At 42.1% G+C, this 21290-nt stretch overlaps 1 protein-coding gene across 1 annotated transcript in view; it reads left to right on the forward strand.

The window, feature by feature from the left end:
• LOC105473558 (dynein axonemal heavy chain 9) overlaps positions 1-21290 on the forward strand; it is a 377165-nt gene that overhangs the window by 348226 nt on the left and 7649 nt on the right. The window contains exon 69 of the mRNA XM_071082354.1: positions 18502-18891. Within this exon, the coding sequence (XP_070938455.1) occupies positions 18502-18891 (390 nt within the window). The remainder of the gene's footprint in view (positions 1-18501; positions 18892-21290) is intronic.

Consider the following 21290-nt stretch of genomic DNA (forward strand, 5'->3'; position numbering starts at 1 on the left):
TCATGTCTGGCTCTTGGGGTTAAACAGCCAGAGTCACATGTGGATAGGAAAAACATGTATGAGTTTTTTCACACAGAGTCACATAGATGATGAAACAGACTGCAAAATCTAGGTTAGGGCCGGGCGCGGTGGCTCATGCCTGTAATCCCAGCACTTTGGGAGGTTGAAGCGGGCGGATGACAAGGTCAGGAGATCGAGACCATCCTGGCTAACGTGGTGAAACCCCGTCTCTACTAAAAATGCAGAAATTAGCCAGGCGTGGCGGTGGGCGCCTGTAGTCCCAGCTGCTGTGGAGGCTGAGGCAGTAGAATGGCGTGAACCTGGAAGACGGAGCTTGCAGTGAGCCGAGATCGCGCCACTGCACTCCAGCCTGGGCGACAGAGCGAGACTCCGTCTCAAAAAAAAAAAAAACTAGGCTAGGGTTTTTTGTTTGTTTGTTTGTTTAATCTCTTAATGTTCTTTCTCCTTCCTCCACCCCACCTCCACATGGGTAGAAGGAAATAAGGAAGGAGAGACAGGAAGGGAATGTTGAAGATGGACAATGTTTGGTAACGTTTCCAAATTCCGTGCCGGCTTGTAATCAAATGAAGGACAAAATTCCACAGAGTAAATAAGAACTCTGTCTGTCGTGTAACGCAGTTCCGTTACTTAGGTACGCAGCTCTATATCAGTAATTATCTTGAGCAGGTGTGTTGCCATTTTAAAGGCTTACGGAACTTGTGTGATGTGGTGCAGCCTGTTTACCCATTCGATTTCCAATTCATTCACTCATTTTTCTTCCGAGAGCCTTTGCTGCATTTGGAGTCATGAATCTCAGAGCTTGCCTGGGCAAAGATGAAGGGTGCGGGAGGCAGATGTCTTGTCTTTCAGTCTGATTCAAGCAATGTTGATTGATGAGCCTCTTGGGCAAGTCTCAGCACTGCCTGCTGGAGGGTGCAAAGGAGATTGGAAAGGGAGTCTTCCCTTGAAGGACAGTCTTGTGGGGACACACACACACACTGATATAAAGCAGGGTGGAATTAACTAAGAGCCACATAGAGAGATGTGGGAGAACAAAGAAGAAAGAAGTATTGTATGTGGGGTAAGGAAAGCCCCAGGGAAGAAGTGGCATTCACGGGGTTCCAGAGGAAGGGTAGGATTGTGACAGGTGATCATAAAAGGCAGGGGCTCCTAGAGGCACAGAGCAGAGCAGCCCACGGTCTGTGCTCAGAGTTAACACGGTTTGGCCGCAGTTACAGGCCCACTCAGGTGAGCAACAGTGATAGGGTGAACTTCCAAGAGGTGACAACACAATGACAGCAAAACAGCCAGGACCTTTGTCTACTGGTTCCACTATGAAAGGAAGACAGACAGAGCAATCTCCATTCAAACTTGCTGTCATGAATCCCAGACTCTCCTTAGGACCGTCCCCCAAGCTGGCGTGGTCCTCAGACTCTCCGGAAGTTCTATCACATGTTCCCATCTCCACGCTCCAGTCCTACCAACCTCTGGGGGTGGGGCCTAGAAATCCGTAATGTTTCATCACCAGCCAGGAAATTCTTTTGATGACTCAAGTTTGGGAAGCACAGCATGAAAGTAAGAGGCAGAAGAAAAAGTTAGACAGTGGTATTCATGGCAAAATGAAGGTGCAAAGGGGATGGCAGCAGAGTTCAGAGAAGAGAGTTTTAAGTCTAGGGAAGGGATAAAGCTGAGCTGGCCAGAAAGGAGAACAGCAGGGAAAACAGGCAAAGCAGGTGACTTGGCAGGAGGAGTTTGCAGGATGGTCTGGCCTGTGAGTGAGAGGTGGCGGGCCCGAGTGGGGCAAGTCCCTCAGATGGCGCAGTGAGGAACGTCAGCTCCGAGTTCTTCCCGGAACACTGGTGGAAGGCGTGCTTGGCTTTGCTGACCAGCTTACCTGGCAGGGGGGAGGGGGAAGAGGAAATTCTGCTTGAGGTTTTCCTTCTTCACTTTCTTTGTTTCACAATCACTTTATGCTGGGTGCGGTGGCTCACGCCTGTCATCCCAGCACTTTGGGAGGCCGAGGTGGGCGGATCACGATGTCAGGAGATCGAGACCATCCTGGCTAGCATGGTGAAACCCCGTCTCTATTAAAAATACAAAAAAAAAATTAGCCGGACCTGGTGGTGGGTGCCTGTAGTCCCAGCACTTCGGGAGGCCGAGGTGGGCGGATCACTTGAGGTCAGGAGTTCAAGACCAGCCTGGCCAACATGGTGAAACCTCATCTCTACTAAAAAAATACAAAAATTAGCCAGGCATGGTGATGGGCACCTGTAGTTCCAGCTACTTGGGAGGCTGAGGCAGGAGAATAGCTTGAACCCAGTAGGCAGAGGTTGCAGTGAGCCAAGATCGCGCCACTGCACTCCAGCCTGGGTGAAAGAGCAACAGTTCATCTCAAAAAAAAAAAAAAAAGAGCCAGATTAGATCCCCAGTCAGCAAGCCAGACTTCACATGCCAAGCTTCACATCTTTAGAAACAGATTTTATCAATCAGGAGGGGCAATCAACCACTGAAGCTTAGAAAAAAAGCCTGATGTCATCACACGTTTGAATGATAAAAATTAGTTCCTGGCCAGGGCAGTGGCTCACACCTGTAATCCCAGCACTTTGGGAGACTGAGGTGGGTGGATCTCAAGGTCAGGAGTTTGTAACCGGCCTGGCCAATATGGTGAAACCCCGTCTCTACTAAAAATACAAAAAAATTAGCCGGGCGTGGTGGCGGGCCTCTGTAGTCCCAGCTACTTGGGAGGCTGAGGCAGGAGAATGGCGTGAACCCAGGAGGCAGAGGTTGCAGTGATCCAAGATCACGCCACTGCACTCCAGCCTGGGCAACAGAGCAAGACTCTGTCTCCCAAAAAAAAAAAAATTAGTTCCCAGCCCCTCCCAGATTCTGGGCTGGCCATGGCTCCATCTAAGATATGCAGTGCCTAAATGAAATAGAATGCAAACCACATATGACAGCCACATAGGTAATTAAAATTTTTCTGGAATTCACATTTTGAAAGTAAAAAACCAAACAGGTGAATTTAACTTTTATTGAACTCAGTATATCTAATTCTTGAATTTTTTTTAGTAGAGACGGGGTTTCACCATATTGGCCAGGTCTCAAACTCCTGACCTTGTAATCCACTCACCTCGGCCTCCCAAAGTTCTGGGATTACAGGTGTGAGCCACCACACCTGGCCAGGAACTGATTTTTATCATTCAAATGTGTGATGACATCAGGCTTTTTTTCCTATGCTTCGGTGGTTGATTGCTCCTCCTGATTCACAAAATCTGTTTCTAAAGATGTGAAGTTGTTCAAGTTTAAAGTCTGGCTTGCCGACTGGGGAGCTAATCTGGCTTTTTTTTTTTTTTTTTTTTTTTGAGATTGACTGTTGCTCTTTTGCACAGGCTGGAGTGCAGTGGTACAATCTCAGCTCACTGCAACCTCCACCTCCTGGGTTCAAGCTGTTCTCCTGCTTCAGCCTCCTCCCAAGTAGCTGGGATTACAGGTGCCTGCCACCATGCCCAGCTAATTTTTGTATTTTTTAGTAGAGATGAGGTTTCACCATGTTGGCCAGGCTGGTCTCGAACTCCTGACTTCAAGTGATCCGCCTGCCTCAGCCTCCCAAAGTGCTGGGATTACAGGAGTGAGCCACCGCACCCAGCCTACTCTGGCTCTTTATTCTGATGCACTGTGTATTGACTTAATAGTGCAGATCTGGACGGGTGGCCCGTGCTATGGCCCTTTAATCCCCACCCACTGGGCAGCTATCCTGGCCCATATGCCTTTGGCTTTCCAGTGCTCTACCAGAATACCTGAATAGAAAGGCTGCTGCCAACCCAGCCTGGAAGCCAGCCTGGAAGGAGTAGGACCCTTATGACTTTCACTTCTTCCCATACTCTCAGCTCCCAGTGTCTTAAACAAATGAAAGCTCCTTGCAAAGAACATCTTCATAGAGAAGAAAAAGCAGAGAGGAGCTAAGCCTCAGGACAGGTTACAGCATGGAGCCCCTCCAGGAGGGAGGCCCTGGGTGCTGCTGCCCTGGCCCCTGGCCCTCTGTGGACTGAACGCCCGCTGCATGACTGTGAGCCCAGGGCAACAGCTGCTTCAGACACACCAGAGGCGCCCTTTTCATACGGAGGTACCTGGCCTCACTCCCAGAGGTATGGGTCCTTAGTTTGGACTACAGCCTATGAATCCAAGCTTTTAACAAGCTCCCTGACTTAAAAAGAATGAAGACCTACAGGAAAAATGAGGTTTCAACTCTGTATTATGCCAAAGAAAGATTATGAAAGCATTTATCGATAGGGATGAATGAAAGGGTTAAGGTCACAGCCAGATGCCCTCCCATCCTGAAAAGGGGCACCCAGCCTGTAGTTCTCCCTGCAATGCCAAAACCAAGGAAGCACCCTGTAGACCCTGAAATGCAGCATTTTCTTGAGCGAAGGGTCCAGTGTTTTAAGTTTTCTTTTCGTTGACTCTTGACCTGTGAACAAGTAAGTGTGACTATCAATCGCTGTTAAACAGGATTCAGGCCAGAGGAGTTTAGGAAACTGGTTGAATGAACATAAGTAGGTGTCTTTGCTTAGTATAGCTTGAGACTTTTTTTTTTTTTTTTGAGACGGAGTTTCGCTCTTGTTGTCCGGGCTGGAGTGCGATGGCACGATCTCAGCTCACTGCAACTTCTACCTCCCAGGTTCAAGCAATTCTCCTGCCTCAGACTCCTGAGTAGCTGGGATTACAGGCGCCTCCCACAACACCCAGCTAATTTTTTGTATCTCGTAGAGATGGGGTTTCACCATGTTGGCCAGGCTGGTCTTGAACTCCTGACCTCGTGATCCACCCGCCTGGGCCTCCCAAAGTGCTGGGATTACAGGCCTGAGCCACTGTGCCCAGCCAATGATTTTTTATTTTCTTCTTTTCCTAAAAGACTCCTGGTTCTCTTCTCCAGGGCTGTCCCTGCTTCATTGACAAGCTGAGAGACAGAACATTCTTTAGAGTTCCATCACTTGCACATTCAATTAGTATGTGTAAAATTATTGTCAGAATACATTATAATCTTATTATAAGCAGATGTGAGAAATTTTTTAGAAAGCCAAGTTATACGTATTATGTCCTCTGCTTTCAAAATGATTTTAGATTTCTGCAGGGTGTTAAAAATTAAGTACTGCATATATTTCTAAATTTATTAGATCTTATTTTCAGAGTAATTTTAAGTTCACAGCAAAATTGCACAGAAGGTGTGGAGATTTCCCATATATCTGCCGTCCTCAAAGACAAATTATCCCCTCTCAACTCTCAAATTCAACACCAGAGTGGTACATTTCTTATAACTGATGAATCTATACTCATACATCATTATCACCCAGAGTTCATAGTGTACCTTGGGGTTCATTCTTAGTGTTAGACTTTCTATGGATTTGGACAAATAAATAATAACTTGTGTCCACCATTAGAGTATCATACAAAGTAGTTCCACTGCCCTAAAACCCCTTTGTGTTGCATATATTTTAAACTGTTTTTTGTTTTCAGAGATGGAGTCTTTCTCCATTGCCCAGATTGGAGTGTGGAGCTGTCCTCATGGTTCAAGAGATCTTCCCACCTCAGCCACATGCGTAGCTAGAACTACGGGTGCACACAACCACACCCGACTAACTTTTTGTTTTTATTTTTGTAGAGATGGGATCTCACTATGTTGCCAGGCTGGTCTCCAACTACTGGCCTCAAACGATCCTCCCCCCCTCGACCCAAAGTGTTGGAATTACAGGCATGAGCCACTGTGCCTGGCTATTTTAAACTTTTTTCAAGCACATTATCTCTTCCTATAACAAAACTTATAGAAACAGTTTGCATGGCTTCACTGTTTTCAGAAATGGCACATCTGTGTATGAGGGATGGTAACAGAGAGTGCGCTGTTGACTTAGCCCACAGAAATGACCAGAAACAAAGGACTTCTGAGTCCAGGGCTCCATCTGAGTTCATCTGTATCTGCCTCGGTCTGGCCCAGTCCTCAAAGCACATCCCAAACGACCAGGACATTTCTGTCACACTTAGTCCAGCGTACCACCAGCAGTCCACAACCTGACACCTTAGGAATTCTGTTGAGTCATGTTACAGGGCGACTCCAGAATGGGGCCTTTATTCCCCTATCAACTCACAGGACAGACGACATTCACAGTATGTTTCCATAGATGCACCCAAATTTCATACAACCCCAACCAATTTTGTATAGAAGCAAATTTAGTAGAACTATATTTTGCTGTATTGTTTGTAAAGTCATTTTATAACCATGGAAGTTAATTGGCCATTGAAACTTCTTAAAGTTTTTATTCTAAAGGGAAAAATGAACACAGTATGGCCTGTATTTTTTTTTAAATGTCCGTTGGACTCATTTCACTTTTGAAGTGAGTCACGACTTTTCAACGCATCTTCTTAACCAAAGGTTGGCAAGCAAGTAGTAGATTGTATGCACATAAAAATTTGTATTAAAACTGTCATTTGTAGTTTTTAACGTAGGCCAGGCACGGTGGCTCACACCTGTAATCCTAGCACTTTGGGAGGCCTAGGCAGGTGGATCACTTGAGGCCAGGGGTTTGAGACCAGCCTGGCCAGCATGGCAAAATCCCATCTCTACTGGAAATACAAAAATTAGCCAGGCATGGTGGCTCATGCCTGTAATCCCAGCTCCTTGGATGGCTGAGGCACAAGAATTGCTTGAACCTGGAAGGTAGAGGTTGCAGTGAGCAAAGATCATGCCACTACACTCCAGCCTGGGCAACAGAGCAAGACTCTCTTAAAAAAAAAAAAAAATTAACGTAGCTTTGGCAAAAACATGCATAATAGTTTACATTACCAAACAGAAGATTTAGCCTTTCTGCCCAAAATACCATCATCCCCCAGAGCTTCCCGGGATGGTAAAGACATTCTATATCTGTGCTAATAAGATCACATGTGGCTATTGAGCACATGAAATGTAACTAATGTGACAAAGAAACTGAATTTTTAATTTTTTTTTTTTTTTTTTGAGATGGACTTTTGCTCTATCGACCAGGTTGAAGTGCAGTGGCGGGATCTTGGCTCATGCAACCTCCACCTTCCAGGTTCAAGTGATTCTCCTGCCTCAGCCTCCTGAGTAGCTGGGATTACAGGCGCCCACCACGAAGCCCGGCTAATTTTTGTATTTTTAGTAGAGATGGGGGTTTCTCCATGTTAGTCAGGCTAGTCTCGAACTCCTGACCTCGTCACCCACCCACCTCAGCCTCCCAAACTGCTGGGATTACAGGCATGAGCCACCGCGCCCAGTCGAATTTTTAATTTTTTTTTTTCTTCAAGATAGGGTCTCACTATGTTGCCGAGACTGGTCTACAAACTCCTGGCCTCAAGCAATCCTCCTGTCTCAGCCACCTGAGGAGCTGGGATTATAGGCATGCACCAATACACCCAACTAATTCTTTATTTTTTTGTAGATACCAGGCTTCACTGTGTTTCCCAGGCTGGTTTTATACTCCTAGGCTCAAGTGATCCTCCTGACCTGGCTTCCCAAAGGGCCGAGATTATAGGCATGAGCCACTGTGCCCAGCTCTCAATTTTTAATGTTATAATTTTAATTCACTTGCACTTAAATAGCCACATGTGGTTAGTGGCTACTGTATGAGACACCGTAGACCTAAAGTATATGTATTTGAGTCCTGTAATGTAAGGCCAGGGACAATGGGTAAGCACTGCCTTGTAGCTGTGTTTGCTAAAGAGAGTAGTTTCCCTGTAAAGCACAATATTTCATCCTCCCCCTAAAGGTGAATTTCAGCCCCTCTCTCCTAAAATGGCTTGTAGCCCTTAAAGGCCATTTTTTTTTTTTTTTTCTATTCACAGCAATTACTTTTCTCACTGACCTCTCTCCTGGTTCTCTTCTCCAGGGCTGTATTAGTCAGGTATGGCTGCTGTAACAAAATACCACAGATGGTGTGGCTTAAATAACAGACATTTATTTCTCACAGTTCTGGAGGCTGAAAGTCTAAGATCAAGCACTGGCAATTTGGTTTCTGGTGAGGGCTCTCTTCTGGGCTGGTAGAGAGGTGTCTCCTCTCTGTGTCCTCAAATGGCAGGGAGGCGGAGCAAGAAAAGGGGAAAGTAGGAGAGAGACTGAGAGATTTCTTCCTCTTCTTATAAGGCGAAAGTCCTATCAGATTAGCCCTTCATCCATATGATGTCACTTAACCTTAATTACCTCTTTAAAGACTCTGTTTCCAATACAGTCACATGGAGGGTTGGGGCTTCAACATATGAATTTGCCAGGGACACAGCCCAGTCCATAGCAGGGGGTTTTCTCAGCTGTCCGCCCTGCAGCTTCTCCCCTAAGAGAAATTGCTGCATTAGTCTGACTTACCGTTGGAGCCTCCTGTACCCAGACTCAGTGGTTCTACCAGCCACCAACCCACAGCCCTCACCAACCCTGAGCCTACTGCTCAGGCCTCAACGGGCATCAACCTGTGGCATCAGTGGCTTTTCCTTGCTTTTGCCCCTTCTTATCACTCTCACTCACCTGATTCCAATTCTCATTCATAAATGGGAGAAGTGAAGTGGTATCAGAGCTACTGGACATTGGGAGTATGTCCTGTTAATGGACATAATCCATCATGTTTTTTAGAAAAGAAGTGCCGACAACCACTGATCTGGGATGCGTCCTTCCTCCCTAGAAGGCAACGTGCTTCAGCCACCGCCGCCTCTGCCCCAGTGCGGGCTCCAAGGCTGTCTTGGCACGTGTCTGCAATAGCCATCCCCTAGTGTCTTTCCCTGGCTAAGGCTGTTTCTTTCTTAAAAACACACCTGCATTCCCAGTTCCCACTGAATGCAGGTGTGTTCTTAAGAAAGAAAGAGCCTTAGCCAGGAATGTTTTTAGCCGGTAGTAGAAGGCTGCCTACACTGGGCACTGTTTTAGGTTCTCATATAATTTAAATAGCAAGGAGGTTCAGGGAAGAATAACCGTAACCTTGGGTAATCCACTAGGGCTTTTGCGAGTGGGAGAGCTGATACCTCACATTCTTAGCAGGTGAAAACTTGCCATGATGGAAATAGATAGTAAAGAGTTACTGACATATCCCAGATTATACGCTGTGATATGAATTCCCAGCATGCCCAGCCCTGATTTCTGAGTTCATAAGTAATTCTAGTGAACCTTAGTAGGAATTCTGGGTAAGAAAATGAGGTTGCCATTGGTCTTGTTTGCATCACCAAGCCCAGGCATCCAGAAGAGCCCCTCACCTTGAAAAGCAGACAGATTTTAAATTAACCCCCGCCTTCCCACTTACCTTCATCTCCCTAAGAGTTTTGGCCATTTAGTTCCACATTTTGAAAGGAATACATGGGTGAAATTTGGGGAGAGAATCTGTGCTATGCAATGTTTCATTAAAATCTTCAGTTTTTCAAGTCTCTCTAAAAAAATAAAATAAAATAAAAACACACCTGCAAATGTGTCATATGTAAGCCTTTCCATGACTGATCCAACTTGACTGTGTTTACTTACCTCTTCTATACCTCTGCAGTACATAGATCCAGCATTATTCCTGGGTTAATATGTACTTATGCCTGCATTTCTTTATGATTGCTATTAAGTTATCTCCCAAGCCTTTTCCATGAATACAAACCCTCCTTCCCCAGCTAAACTGTAAACTCCTCAAGCAAAGACTCTCTCTTCTAATTGCTATAGATTTCCGGAGGAAAAAAGGCTGGTATAGCTCTCTCTCTGTTTACCATGGGTCTGAGCAAAGGGAGGGAGGTCAGCTACATCTGTTCACTCCTCGGGATGCGTCTTTCTGTTTAAAATAATTTGTTTGCTCACCAATGCAAATACTCTGTAGCTTGAAAAGGATTCAATGGGCTTCCCTTTTATAAATCAGGGATTTGAAAAGTCACACACACATACATTATAATCAGTCCACTAAAAGTTAGTGCAATGGATTCATGGTGAGTTTTACGTTTTTGAATAATTCCATTTACATACTTAGATTTATTTTTTGGCCTAAACAGAGAAAGGAACAAACTTTAAAAGGAAAATTTATAATTGTGGTAGTAACTCTGAAAAGTATTATTGAAGCAGTGCTTAAAAGTAACTCGTGGCCTTCTGCTTATGACCAACAAGCCAGATTTACCTTTCTACCTTAAACTGCTAGAAAATTAGACAAGCTATGAAAAATATCAGTTTTCAGATATGAAACAACAGGCAGAATAAGACTATGATACTTGAGAGAAAGGAAATAAGAGATGTGAGGCCTTCATTCTACAAGTTACAGGCTATAGTTCAGGAACCCAAAAGAGTCCCACAGTCTTGCTGAACTGGGAAGATGTAGAATTTGGAGAGTAAAGTACTAAGGTGGGGAGCTGCACAGAGAAAGAGCTCAAGAGATCCACAGAAGGAATCCTCTTGAGACTGTGGCTCTGCACATGAGTGAGAGGAAACTACCCAAGGCTGAGAAGGAACCACCAGAAAAAAAAGTACAGAGAGCAATTCTCAGAGTTCACAAAGCACTGAGAATAGTTTGTGTTCCTACTAGCCAGAGCAGAAATAACTCAAAAAATAGGAGGTGTCAGGGAGAATTCTCAGAAGTGTATCAGCTTAGTAATGGGGCTACATTGAACCTAGACTAAAAACTGGTCTGACCCCACCCTAACAAACTTAAATGCAAGCCACCAACAGATCCATTGATTTCAAGTCAATTAACTGCAGGCCAAAAATAAATTCCACCGCTGTTTAAAGGAGTATAACAAAATTCAGCATGCGATAATGTAAAATTCACAGTGCCTGACACAGAATAAACAAATTACAGCCACATAAAGAAGTAGGAATACACAGCCAGGAGAAAGTGCGATCTGTTGAAATGGAGCCAGAAATAACAGAGACAATGGAAGACAAAGATGTTAAAACAACTATTTTAAGTTTGCACCACATATTCAAGAAGCTAGAAGAAAACAAGAGTATGATAATGTAAAACATGTAAGATATTTATTAAAAGACCCAAATGGAATTTGTAGAGATGAAAAATACAATATTGATATGAAAAATGAACTTCGGAGAATTCGCAGCTGAGTAGGCACTGCAGGAGAAAATATCAATAACCATGAATACACAGCAATAAAAATATCTAAAATGATGAAAAAATTGAAAAAAGTAAACAAATCACTAGGTCCTGTAGGATAGTATCAAGTGATCTAACATACATGTAATTGGCGTCCCAAAAGGATGGGTTGGTGATAGGGAAGGGGGGCCAAAAAAACTATTTGAAGAAATAAGGGCCACAGTTTTGCAAATTTGATGAAAACCACAAAACCTATAGGTACAAGAAGCTCAACAAGCCCCATGCAGAATAAGCCTAATGAAAACATTGTAAATACACCTCATAATAAAACTGCTGAAACCCAGGGATAAAGAAAAAATTTAAAAGCAGCAAGAGGAGAAAAATTAAAATTATATTTAAAGGATCAAAGAAAAGAATGATGGCAGACTTCTTGTCAGAAGCTGTGCAAGTCAGAAGAAAGTGGAGAACTATCATTAAAGTACTGAAAGAAAAAAAAAAACTGTAAACTTAGAATTCTTTGCCCAGGAAAAAATAGCTTTCAAAAAAGAAAACTAAGTAAAGATGTGTTCAGACAACTGAGATAGTTCATAGCCAGCACGCCTGTGGTACAAGAAATGTTAAAGAAATTTCTTAGAACCCAGGAGGCGGAGGTTGTGGTGAGCCAAGATCATGCCAGTGCACTCCAGCCTGGGCAACAGTGCAAGACTCTGTCTCAAAAAAAGAAAGAAAGAAAGAAAGAAATTTCTTAGAAAGAAAGCAAATGATATCATATGGAAATTTGGATCTGAACAAAGAAATAATGGTCTCCACAGATGGTAAATCTATGAGTAACATGAAAGACAGTTTTACTCATCCAAAATCTTTTTTTAAAAAGAATAGACTGTTTAAAACAAAAATAATAAAAATTTACTGTGGGCTTTAAGCATATGTAAAACCAAAATGTATGCCAACAACAGCATGAAAAATGAGAGGAGAGAAATAGAAGCATATTGTATATGATTCTTACACCATATGTGGAGTGGTATAATTTTGAAGTTAGGGTGTGATGAGTTACAGATATGTATTGTAAATCCTAGAGTAGCATTCAGCAAACTATTGGCCAACAGGCCAAATCTAGCTCACAACCTGTTTTGGCAAGTAAACATTGGAACACAGCCACAATCATTCATTTATACAATGTCTATGGCTATTTTGTGCTACAATAGCAGAATGAGTAGTGTCAGTAGAGACCAGGTGGCCCACAAAGCCTGTAATATTTATTTACTATTTGACACTTTACAGGAAAAAAAAAGTTTGTCATAAAAGCAGCCATAAAATAAATTATCTACAATTATTATAGTTACTGTATTGGTAACTACATTAAATATAAATGGCTTAAGTGCCCAGGGTACTGATTAGAACTGCCAGATCCAATTTTAAAAAGCAAGAACTAGCTATATGCTGTTATGTCAGGAGTCCTGTCTCCAGACCACTCCTACATTTGGAGATTTGCTAGAAGGACTCATGAGTTTCAGCATATGATTGTATTAATACATATGGCTAAAATTTGTTATGGTGCTTTAGTAAGAATACACACATAGCCAGATCATAAAGGAAAAAGACATAGGTGGAGTCAGGAGAAATCCATGTACAGGTCTCCATATGCTGCCTCCCTCTCATGAAGGATCACATAGAGTGCATCCTCTCTCCAGCACTGGAAATGGAGTAACATTCGTGTAACATTTCTGCCCAGGGAATTCCATTAGAGACCCCAGCACCCAAGGATTTTATAAGGAGCTGGTCACATAGGCACCCTCTGTCTAGCACATTCCAAAATCCCATGCTTCCAAATAGGAAGTAGGTATTCAGTGTAAACCAAATTGTTTGCACAGTCTGGATATAGTCAACCACCCTTTTCTATTAACTGTTAACGAGGCGCTAAGTTTCTAGATGCCAGCCACAGGCCAACCTTGCTAGCAGGCATTTCTAAGGATAGCAGTCTCAAGCTTGCCTCTTAACTCTTTCAGCACAGATGACCACCAAAGCAAAGAACAAAAAAACTTCACATATCAAGCTAAACACAGGTGAGAAGAAAAAGATGAGAAAAAAATATAATATAAAAACTAATCGAAAGGAAGTTGTAGAGGCTATATAAAAATCAAACTATATTTTTAAATAAGCGATATTACCATGGATGAAGAGGAGTATTATGTAATAAGTCAATTTGTGAAGAGCACATAACAATCCTTAGTATATAGGCACCTCATAACAAAGCATCAAAATACATAAAGCAAAAAAAAAAAGATGATAGAATCAAAAGGAGAAATAAATCCACAATTATAGTTGGTTTCAAAACTCCTCTCTCAATAATTAGCAGAACAAGTAGACAGAAAACCAGTTAGGACAAAAAATGATCAACCAACTTCCCAATTTTACAGATACTCCAACAATGGCAGAATACGCATGCTTTTCAAGAGCACATGGAACATTCACCAATATCAACTATATTTTATGTCATAAAACAATATGAGAGGATTAAAATCATACACAGTATATCAACTGACCATAGCATAATTGAACTAAAAATAAATAACAGAAAGATAATCAGAAAATCTATAAGTATTTGGAAATTAAATAGCATATTTCTAAATAATTCTAACATATCGAATAAAATAAAAATAAAAATATATAAAATTGGTAACATGTAGCTAAAGCAGAACTTAGAGGGAGATGTATAGCATGAGATGCAAATATCAGCAATGAAAAAAGTTCCCAAATCAATTATCTAAGCTGCACCTTAAGAAACTAGGAAAAAAACAGCAAAACGAATCCAAAGTAAACAAAAGGAAGGAAACGATAAAGAGCAGAATTAATGAAAGTGAAAACAAAAATTATAAAACTTTATGAAACCAAAAGCTAGTTCTTTTTAAAAATGAATAAAATTAATAAACATTTACCTGAATTTATAAGAAAAAAGAGAAAAAACAAAAACTTGAAAAAATCAGGATGGAAGGGGAGATATCATCATAAATCCTATAGACATTAAAAGCATTTTAAGAGAATATGAATAATTTTCTGCGATTAAATTCAACCACTTAAATGAAGTGAACCAATTCCCTATGAGACTCCATCAAAGCTCACCCCAGTAAAATGTATAACCTAAATAGCCCATATCTATTTTAAAAATTGAATTCGTAATTTAAAATTTCCCACAAAGAAAACCCCTGATCCACAAAGTATCCTTGGTAAATTTTACAAACATTTAAGGATGAAATAATAGCAATTTTACATGAACTCTTCTACGTCCAGGAAGATGGAGTAGACATATGTTTCCCTATTCCTCCTGCTAAGTATAAATAAAAACCATGGCCAATTTATATAGAAGAAACATAAGACTCTGAAACATGTAGAGAGGAATGAAGACTATCTAGGAACCTCAGGACCCAAGAAAGGACATGATAGTGAGTTTCTTGGATTTTCTTTATGCCTCATAGACCTCAGAATGGGAGAAAAAAAAAAAAAAAGCCAGCAAACCAGAAATGCCAGTGGATGCTGACAAAACAGCAACAACAACAAAACTGTTCTCTTCATCAGAGAGAGAGATGAACCAGCGAAGAGACAGCCTAGCAAGACAGAAAACTTTTAGACAATAAATATGCTACTTCAGCCATACACCACAGAAAAAACAGGAATCCTTATCGTGATTGAAATGTTTTGTGTCTTGACTGTATCAGTGTCAATATCTTGCTTGTGATACTGGACTATAGTTTTGCAAGCTGTTACCATTAGGGGAAACCAGGTAAAGGGTACACAAGATCTGTCTGTATTATTTCTTACAACTATAAATGTACCTATAATTATCTCAAAATTGTAAGTTTAATTTAATGTTTTAAATCACCATACAAAACCTGCAGATGTTTATAACAGCATTATTCATAACTGCCAAAACTTGGAAGCAACCAAGATGTAGCTCAGTAGGTAAATGGAAAAACTGCAGTACATCCAGACAGTGGATTGTTATTCAATGCTTAAAAAAAAAATAAAATTAGCTTTCAAGCCATGAAAAGAAACTGAGGGAACTTAAACACATATTACTAAGTGAAAGATGCTGATATGGAAAGGCTACATACTGTATTATTCTAACTATGTGACGTTCTGAAAAAGGTAAAATAATGGAGGCAGTAAAAACTCTGGTTGCCCAGAGTTAAGAGTGACGATGGCATGAGTAGGTCAAGCACAGAAAAATTTTAGGACACTGAAACAATAATGATGAATATGATACTATAATGTTGGACACTTGTCATATACTATAATGACACAACATGATACTATATTTGTACGATACTGTAACGGTGGATACATAAAATTATACTGCAATATATAATACTATAATGGTGGATACTTGTTATTACACTATAATGATACAATATGATACTATAAGGGTAGATACATGTCATTATAAATTTGTCCAAACACATAGAATGTACAACACAAAGGGCAAACTGGGGTAAACTAGGGACTCTGAGTGATAATGAGGTGAATGCAGGTTCATTACATGTAACAAATGTAGCAGGTTCATTACATGTAACAAATGTACCGCTCTGGTGGGGAATGCCGATCATGGCGGAGGCTGTGCATGTGTCCAGGGAAATCGCTGTACTTTCTGCTCAATTTGCTGTGAAACTAAAACTGCCCTAAAAAAATAAAGTATATATTTTTTAAAAAAGCAGAGAAAACTTCTCAACAAATTTTATGAAAACAGAATTAACGTGACACCAAATACCTTATGAGCAAATGACAGATGAGCTTTCCTCATAAACACAAATGCAAAACTCCTTAGCAAAATGTTAACAAATCAAATCACACGATATAAGAAAAAGATGATATGTCATGGCTAAATGCGGTAATCCTAGGAATACAAGATTACTAATCACACAATATAAGAAAAGGATAATATATCATGGCTAAATGCAGTAAGCCTAGGAATACAAGATTACTTTTAAGATTCAAAAATCAGTCAGTGAAGTTTACCATATTAATGTGCTAAATTTAAACATTGTGTGATCATCTTCATAAATGCAGAAAAGGCGTTTGATGAAATTGAACACCAAATCTTCATTTTAAAGTATCAAAAAAAAAAAAAAAAACCAGAAATCAAAGGAAATGTCAACTTAAAGGAAATCCAAAGAAAACAGATTTAATGGTGAGGGACGGCCTGCTTTCTCTCTAAGTTTGGGAACAAGGCCAGGTTTTCCACCGTCATCACTTTTGTTCACCATGACCGTGAACGTCCTTGATAATGCAGTAAGGGAAGACATGGCTACACACAGGGTCTCATAAGACAAGGGAATGATCTTTTTTGACCATTGATTTTGTCCTTTGCACTAAATTTAATCTTTACACTTAATGTTATTTTATTAACCAGTTAAAGGGAAACAATTACTACGTAAGCTATACAATGCATGTAGCAATGAATTATCACATAACTACAGATATGAGGAAGACCATATCGTCTGAGAAGCTTGATTTGGGCTCAGAGACATAAGCAGCATTTGAAACCCTTTTCTCAGAAGCCTGTGCACACTAAAACAGAGATTCCAAGGAAAGGAAACAGTTTTTTTCTATTTTAACCTAATAAGGATATTCATTTCAGCAGATCCTTAAGGAAATCTACCGGAACAAACTTGCTCATCAAATTCGGGTTTGTTTGAAAGTGATAAACTTTGGTGGCACATACAGGGCTCTTTTACATCCCATTGAGCCTTGATGTGGCCTCAGATTCATCACAATGCTCTGGTCATCCACCTCAAAACATCTGGCTAGATACATGGAATGAAATCTATTTTCTATCCCTGTATAAAGTCCTGTTACTTGGAGGGAAACATGTGTAATTCACACTGTACTCATTCAGGCTGGTCCATCTGTCGCCAGTCTGATGAGGGATATTTGTCTTTTCTTTAAAATATTAAGGTTTTTATCTCTTAAAATAGTACGGCCACCAGACACTACAGTCTAGAAAGTGAATTTGTAATAATTACACTCCGTGTGGGAAGTTCATAAAAAAGTTACCAGCGTAGTTTATTTCTTATAAATCAGGAGCCTCTGGCTGTCACTCAGGAGACTGAAATATGTTCATCTTAAGGTAGGTATGCTTAACTGTTTTTAAGAATTCCAAAAGTGGGCCAGGCACGGTGGTTCACACCTGTAATCCCAGCACTTTGGGAGGCCAAGGCGGGCAGATCACAAGGTCAGAAGTTCGAGACCAGCCTGGCCAACATGGTAAAACCCTGTCTCTACTAAAAATACAAAAAAAATTAGCTGGGCGTGGTGGCACACGCCCGTAATCCCAGCACTTTCGGAGGGTGAGGCAGGCTGATCCCTTGAGGTCAGGAGTTCAAGACCAGCCTGGCCAACATGGTGAAACCCTGTCTCTACTAAAAATACAAAAATGAGCCAGGCGTGGTGGCAGGTGCCTGTAATCCCAGCTACTCAAGAGGCTGAGGCAGGAGAATCACATGAACCCGGGAGGCGGAAGTTGCAGTGAGCAGAGATTGCACCACTGCACTCCAGCCTGGGCAACAGAGTGAGACTCTGTCTCTGAAAAAAAAAAAAAAAAAAAAAAAAAAAGATGGTGTTCAGTGTAAACCTTTCTTTACAAATCCTATCTAGCTGTTGAAAGAGTGTCCCTTAAAGTTGATTACGTATCCAATAGCTCGATTTCTGAAGGAAATCCCTGATTTGGGGTAATATAAATCTTTGCAGGCGTTGGCTTCTTGGATTTCTAAGCTGCATGCAGGAGAGTCATGGAATTTGAGCTTTAGGGTAGGGTCATGTGGCACTGAACCCACAAATGGTTTAAAGCCTGCAATGGGAAGCAATTGTTTTTGTTTTTGTTTTTGTTTTTTTGAGACAGAGTCTCGCTCTGTCGCCCAGGCTAGAGTGCAGTGGCACGATCTCAGCTCACTGCAAGCTCCGCCTCCCGGGTTCCCAGCATTCTCCTGCCTTAGCCTCCCGAGTAGCTGGGACTACAGGCGCCCACCACCTCGCCTGGCTAGTTTTTTGTATTTTTTTAGTAGAGACGGGGTTTCACCATGTTAGCCAGGATGGTCTCGATCTCCTGACCTCATGATCCACCTGTCTCGGCCTCCCAAAGTGCTGGGATTACAGGCTTGAGCCACCACGCCCGGCCAGCAATTGTGTTTTTTGAAACACTGTCAGTAGACAGTTGAGACTCCGACATCAGAGCAGGGAGGATTTTCAAGGACCAGCTTCTGTGAGACAAACTTTCCAAAGCAAGTACTAAACAGGACAGTCATTATGTCACCCAACCCGGAGTCACATTCAAATGACATGAACAAGGATGGATAACTCTTGTCCGCCTGGGTGCCATGAGCCAAGGGTCTCTGGGGCCAGTTATTTGGAGGGACTTCCCGCCTTCTCACTCGTTCCCCCTCCCATTCTTTATCTTCAGGGGGAGCTGACTATGACCAGCCACATGGAGAACTTACAGAATGCCCTGTACTTCGACCTGGTGCCAGAGTCCTGGGCTAGACGGGCCTACCCTTCCACAGCAGGCCTGGCAACCTGGTTTCTAGACCTCCTCAACAGAATCAAGGAGCTAGAGGCTTGGACGGGCGACTTTACAATGCCCTCCACTGTGTGGCTGACAGGCTTCTTCAACCCCCAGTCGTTCCTGACTGCCATCATGCAGTCCACGGCTCGTAAGAATGAGTGGCCACTGGACCAGATGGCCCTGCAATGTGACGTGACAAAGAAGAACAGAGAAGAGTTTAGGAGTCCTCCTCGGGAAGGGGCCTACATCCACGGCCTCTTCATGGAAGGTGCCTGCTGGGACACACAGGTAAAGCTTGGGATGAACCAAAGGGTATCTTTCTGGAGGCTGATTAAATACACATTGCTTCCTATGAAGTGTGACTACTAAAAGAGATGTTCCTGAATCTTTTTCTCTAGATAACCTTTCTTTGCTTGAGGCCATCAAGCCATTTTTATTTAGCCAGGGATGGTGCAAAGAGCATAGCCTTTGCAGAGGCAGTAGAGTGGAGAGGTTAATAGCAAGGTCTTTGGAACCAGACTGGCTGGATCTGAATCCCAGCACCACCATTTATTAACTCTGTAACCTTAGATATAGTTTCACCTTTCCAGACCTCATCTGTTAGATGGGAGAATAGCGTCATTGTAAAAATTAAACGAGCCAATATGTAAGACAGTTGAACAGGGCCTGGCACATAGGCAGTGCTCAAAATGTGTTGGAGTCAGCTATCTCTGCTGCTGCTGCTACTGTGTGTCTGTCATCCAGGCTGGAGTGCAGTGGCACGATCTCGGCTCACTGCAACCTCCGCCTCCTGAGTTCAAGCAATTCTCCTGCCTCACCTCCTTGGTCCGCTTTCCTCATTCATGAGCTCTCAAAGGGCAGGAATCTTCTGCCTTTTATGTTGTCCTATGTCGGCGAAGAGGAGCCAGTAGATATCCCTTAAAGTGGCATTTTGAAAGGATTCCTCATCAAAGGCTAATAAAAATGTGAGTCACATGAGATTGGAGATGTTTTGTCACCGGTAAGAAACTAGCAAACAAGCACAGATGGCTGGGATAAACGTAATGAACGAGAATGGATAATTCTAGAAGTGTACACTTGTACGCATAATCTGGAAAGAGTCCCTAGTCAAATATCCCACTTGACAGGTAACACTAAACTATTCTTAGCAGTCAACATAAAACTAATGGGGCAAAACTGTTAGAAGATCCAGAAGATCCCAGGAGGCCATGTGAATATGCAAATAGAAATTTACTTGGTTAAGTAGTACCCCCAAAAATTCATGTCCAGGCATAACCCCAGAATGAGTATTTAGAAATAAGGTCTTTGCAGATGTCATTAGTTAAGATGAGGTCATACTGGATTATCATGAACCCTAAATCCAATGACCAGTACCCTTGCAAGAAGACCACACAGGTTGGGCACAGTGGCTCACACCTGTAATCCCAGCACCTTGGGAGGCCGAGGCGGGCAGATCACCTGAGGTCAGGAGTTTGAGACCAGCCTGACCAACAGGGCGAAACCCTGTCTCTACTAAAAGTACAAAATTAGCCAGGCGTGGTGGTGCATGCCTGTTATCCCAGCTACTCGGGAGGCTGAAGCAGGAGAATCGCTTGAATCCAGGAGGCAGAGGTTGCAGTGAGCCGAGATTGCACCATTGCATTCCAGCCTGAGCAACAAGAGCAAAACTCCATCTCAAAAAAAAAAAAAGAAGATGACGACCACCTAGATGGACACAGATATGGGAACAATAGACACTGTGGATTATTAGAGGGTGGAGGGAAGGGTAGGGGTTAATAAAAACTACCTATCTGGTACTATGCTCACTAACTAGATGAGGGGATCCATACTCCAAACCTCAGCATCATACAATATTCCCATGTAACAAATCCGCACATGTACCCCCTGTATCTAAGAGTTGAAATTTTTTTAAAAAGAAACTAAAAGGCAAAGGAGATGGAAAATTTTGTTGAGACATGTTTTATAATGCTTACCGTTTTGTTGGATATAGCAAGTAACAGTCTCCTGGAGTACTATTAGCAGTAGGAAATGCATTCATTCCATATAGGCTTTCAGTTAAACAAATTACCTCAAAAAAACAAATCAAAGAAGACCATGTAGAGACACAGAAGAGAATTCCCTATGAAGAGAGAGGCAGAGATTGGAGTGATGCATCTACAAGCGGAGGAATTCCAGGGATTGCCAGTAACCATCAGAAGCTAGGAAAGGTATGGGATGGTTTCTGCTTCAGAACCTCCAGGAGGACCAACTCTGCCCACACTTTGACTTAGGACTTCTGGCCTCCAGAACTATGAGATAATATGTTGTTTCAAGCCATCCAGTTTGTGGCATTTTATTATGCCAGAACTAGGAAAGCAATTCAAGAGCCAACAGAAAGGACAGTAAAGTAGAATAATGTTTAGATATCCTGAATCTTGAAAAGGAAGTTGACTTCCCTCTCTCCACTTGAACATTTGCACAAGATTGTGTCAGTGGAGATCATATATGGATTGTATTAGGTATAAGGTGGCCTAGAGCAAGCCACAGCTATTAGTAGAATCCTCCAAACCACCAAAATGAGAGAAGTACCAAAAGGAAGGTAGGCAAGAAGCTCATAAGGAAAGTCAGTGACACTGGAGGTGGGGGAAGGATATCAGTTTAAATTGTCAACCTCCCATTTTTCATACCTCATTGTAAATAATAATAAA

This window comes from Macaca nemestrina, chromosome 17 (genome assembly GCF_043159975.1).
Source record: "Macaca nemestrina isolate mMacNem1 chromosome 17, mMacNem.hap1, whole genome shotgun sequence".
Classification (NCBI taxonomy): domain Eukaryota; kingdom Metazoa; phylum Chordata; class Mammalia; order Primates; family Cercopithecidae; genus Macaca; species Macaca nemestrina.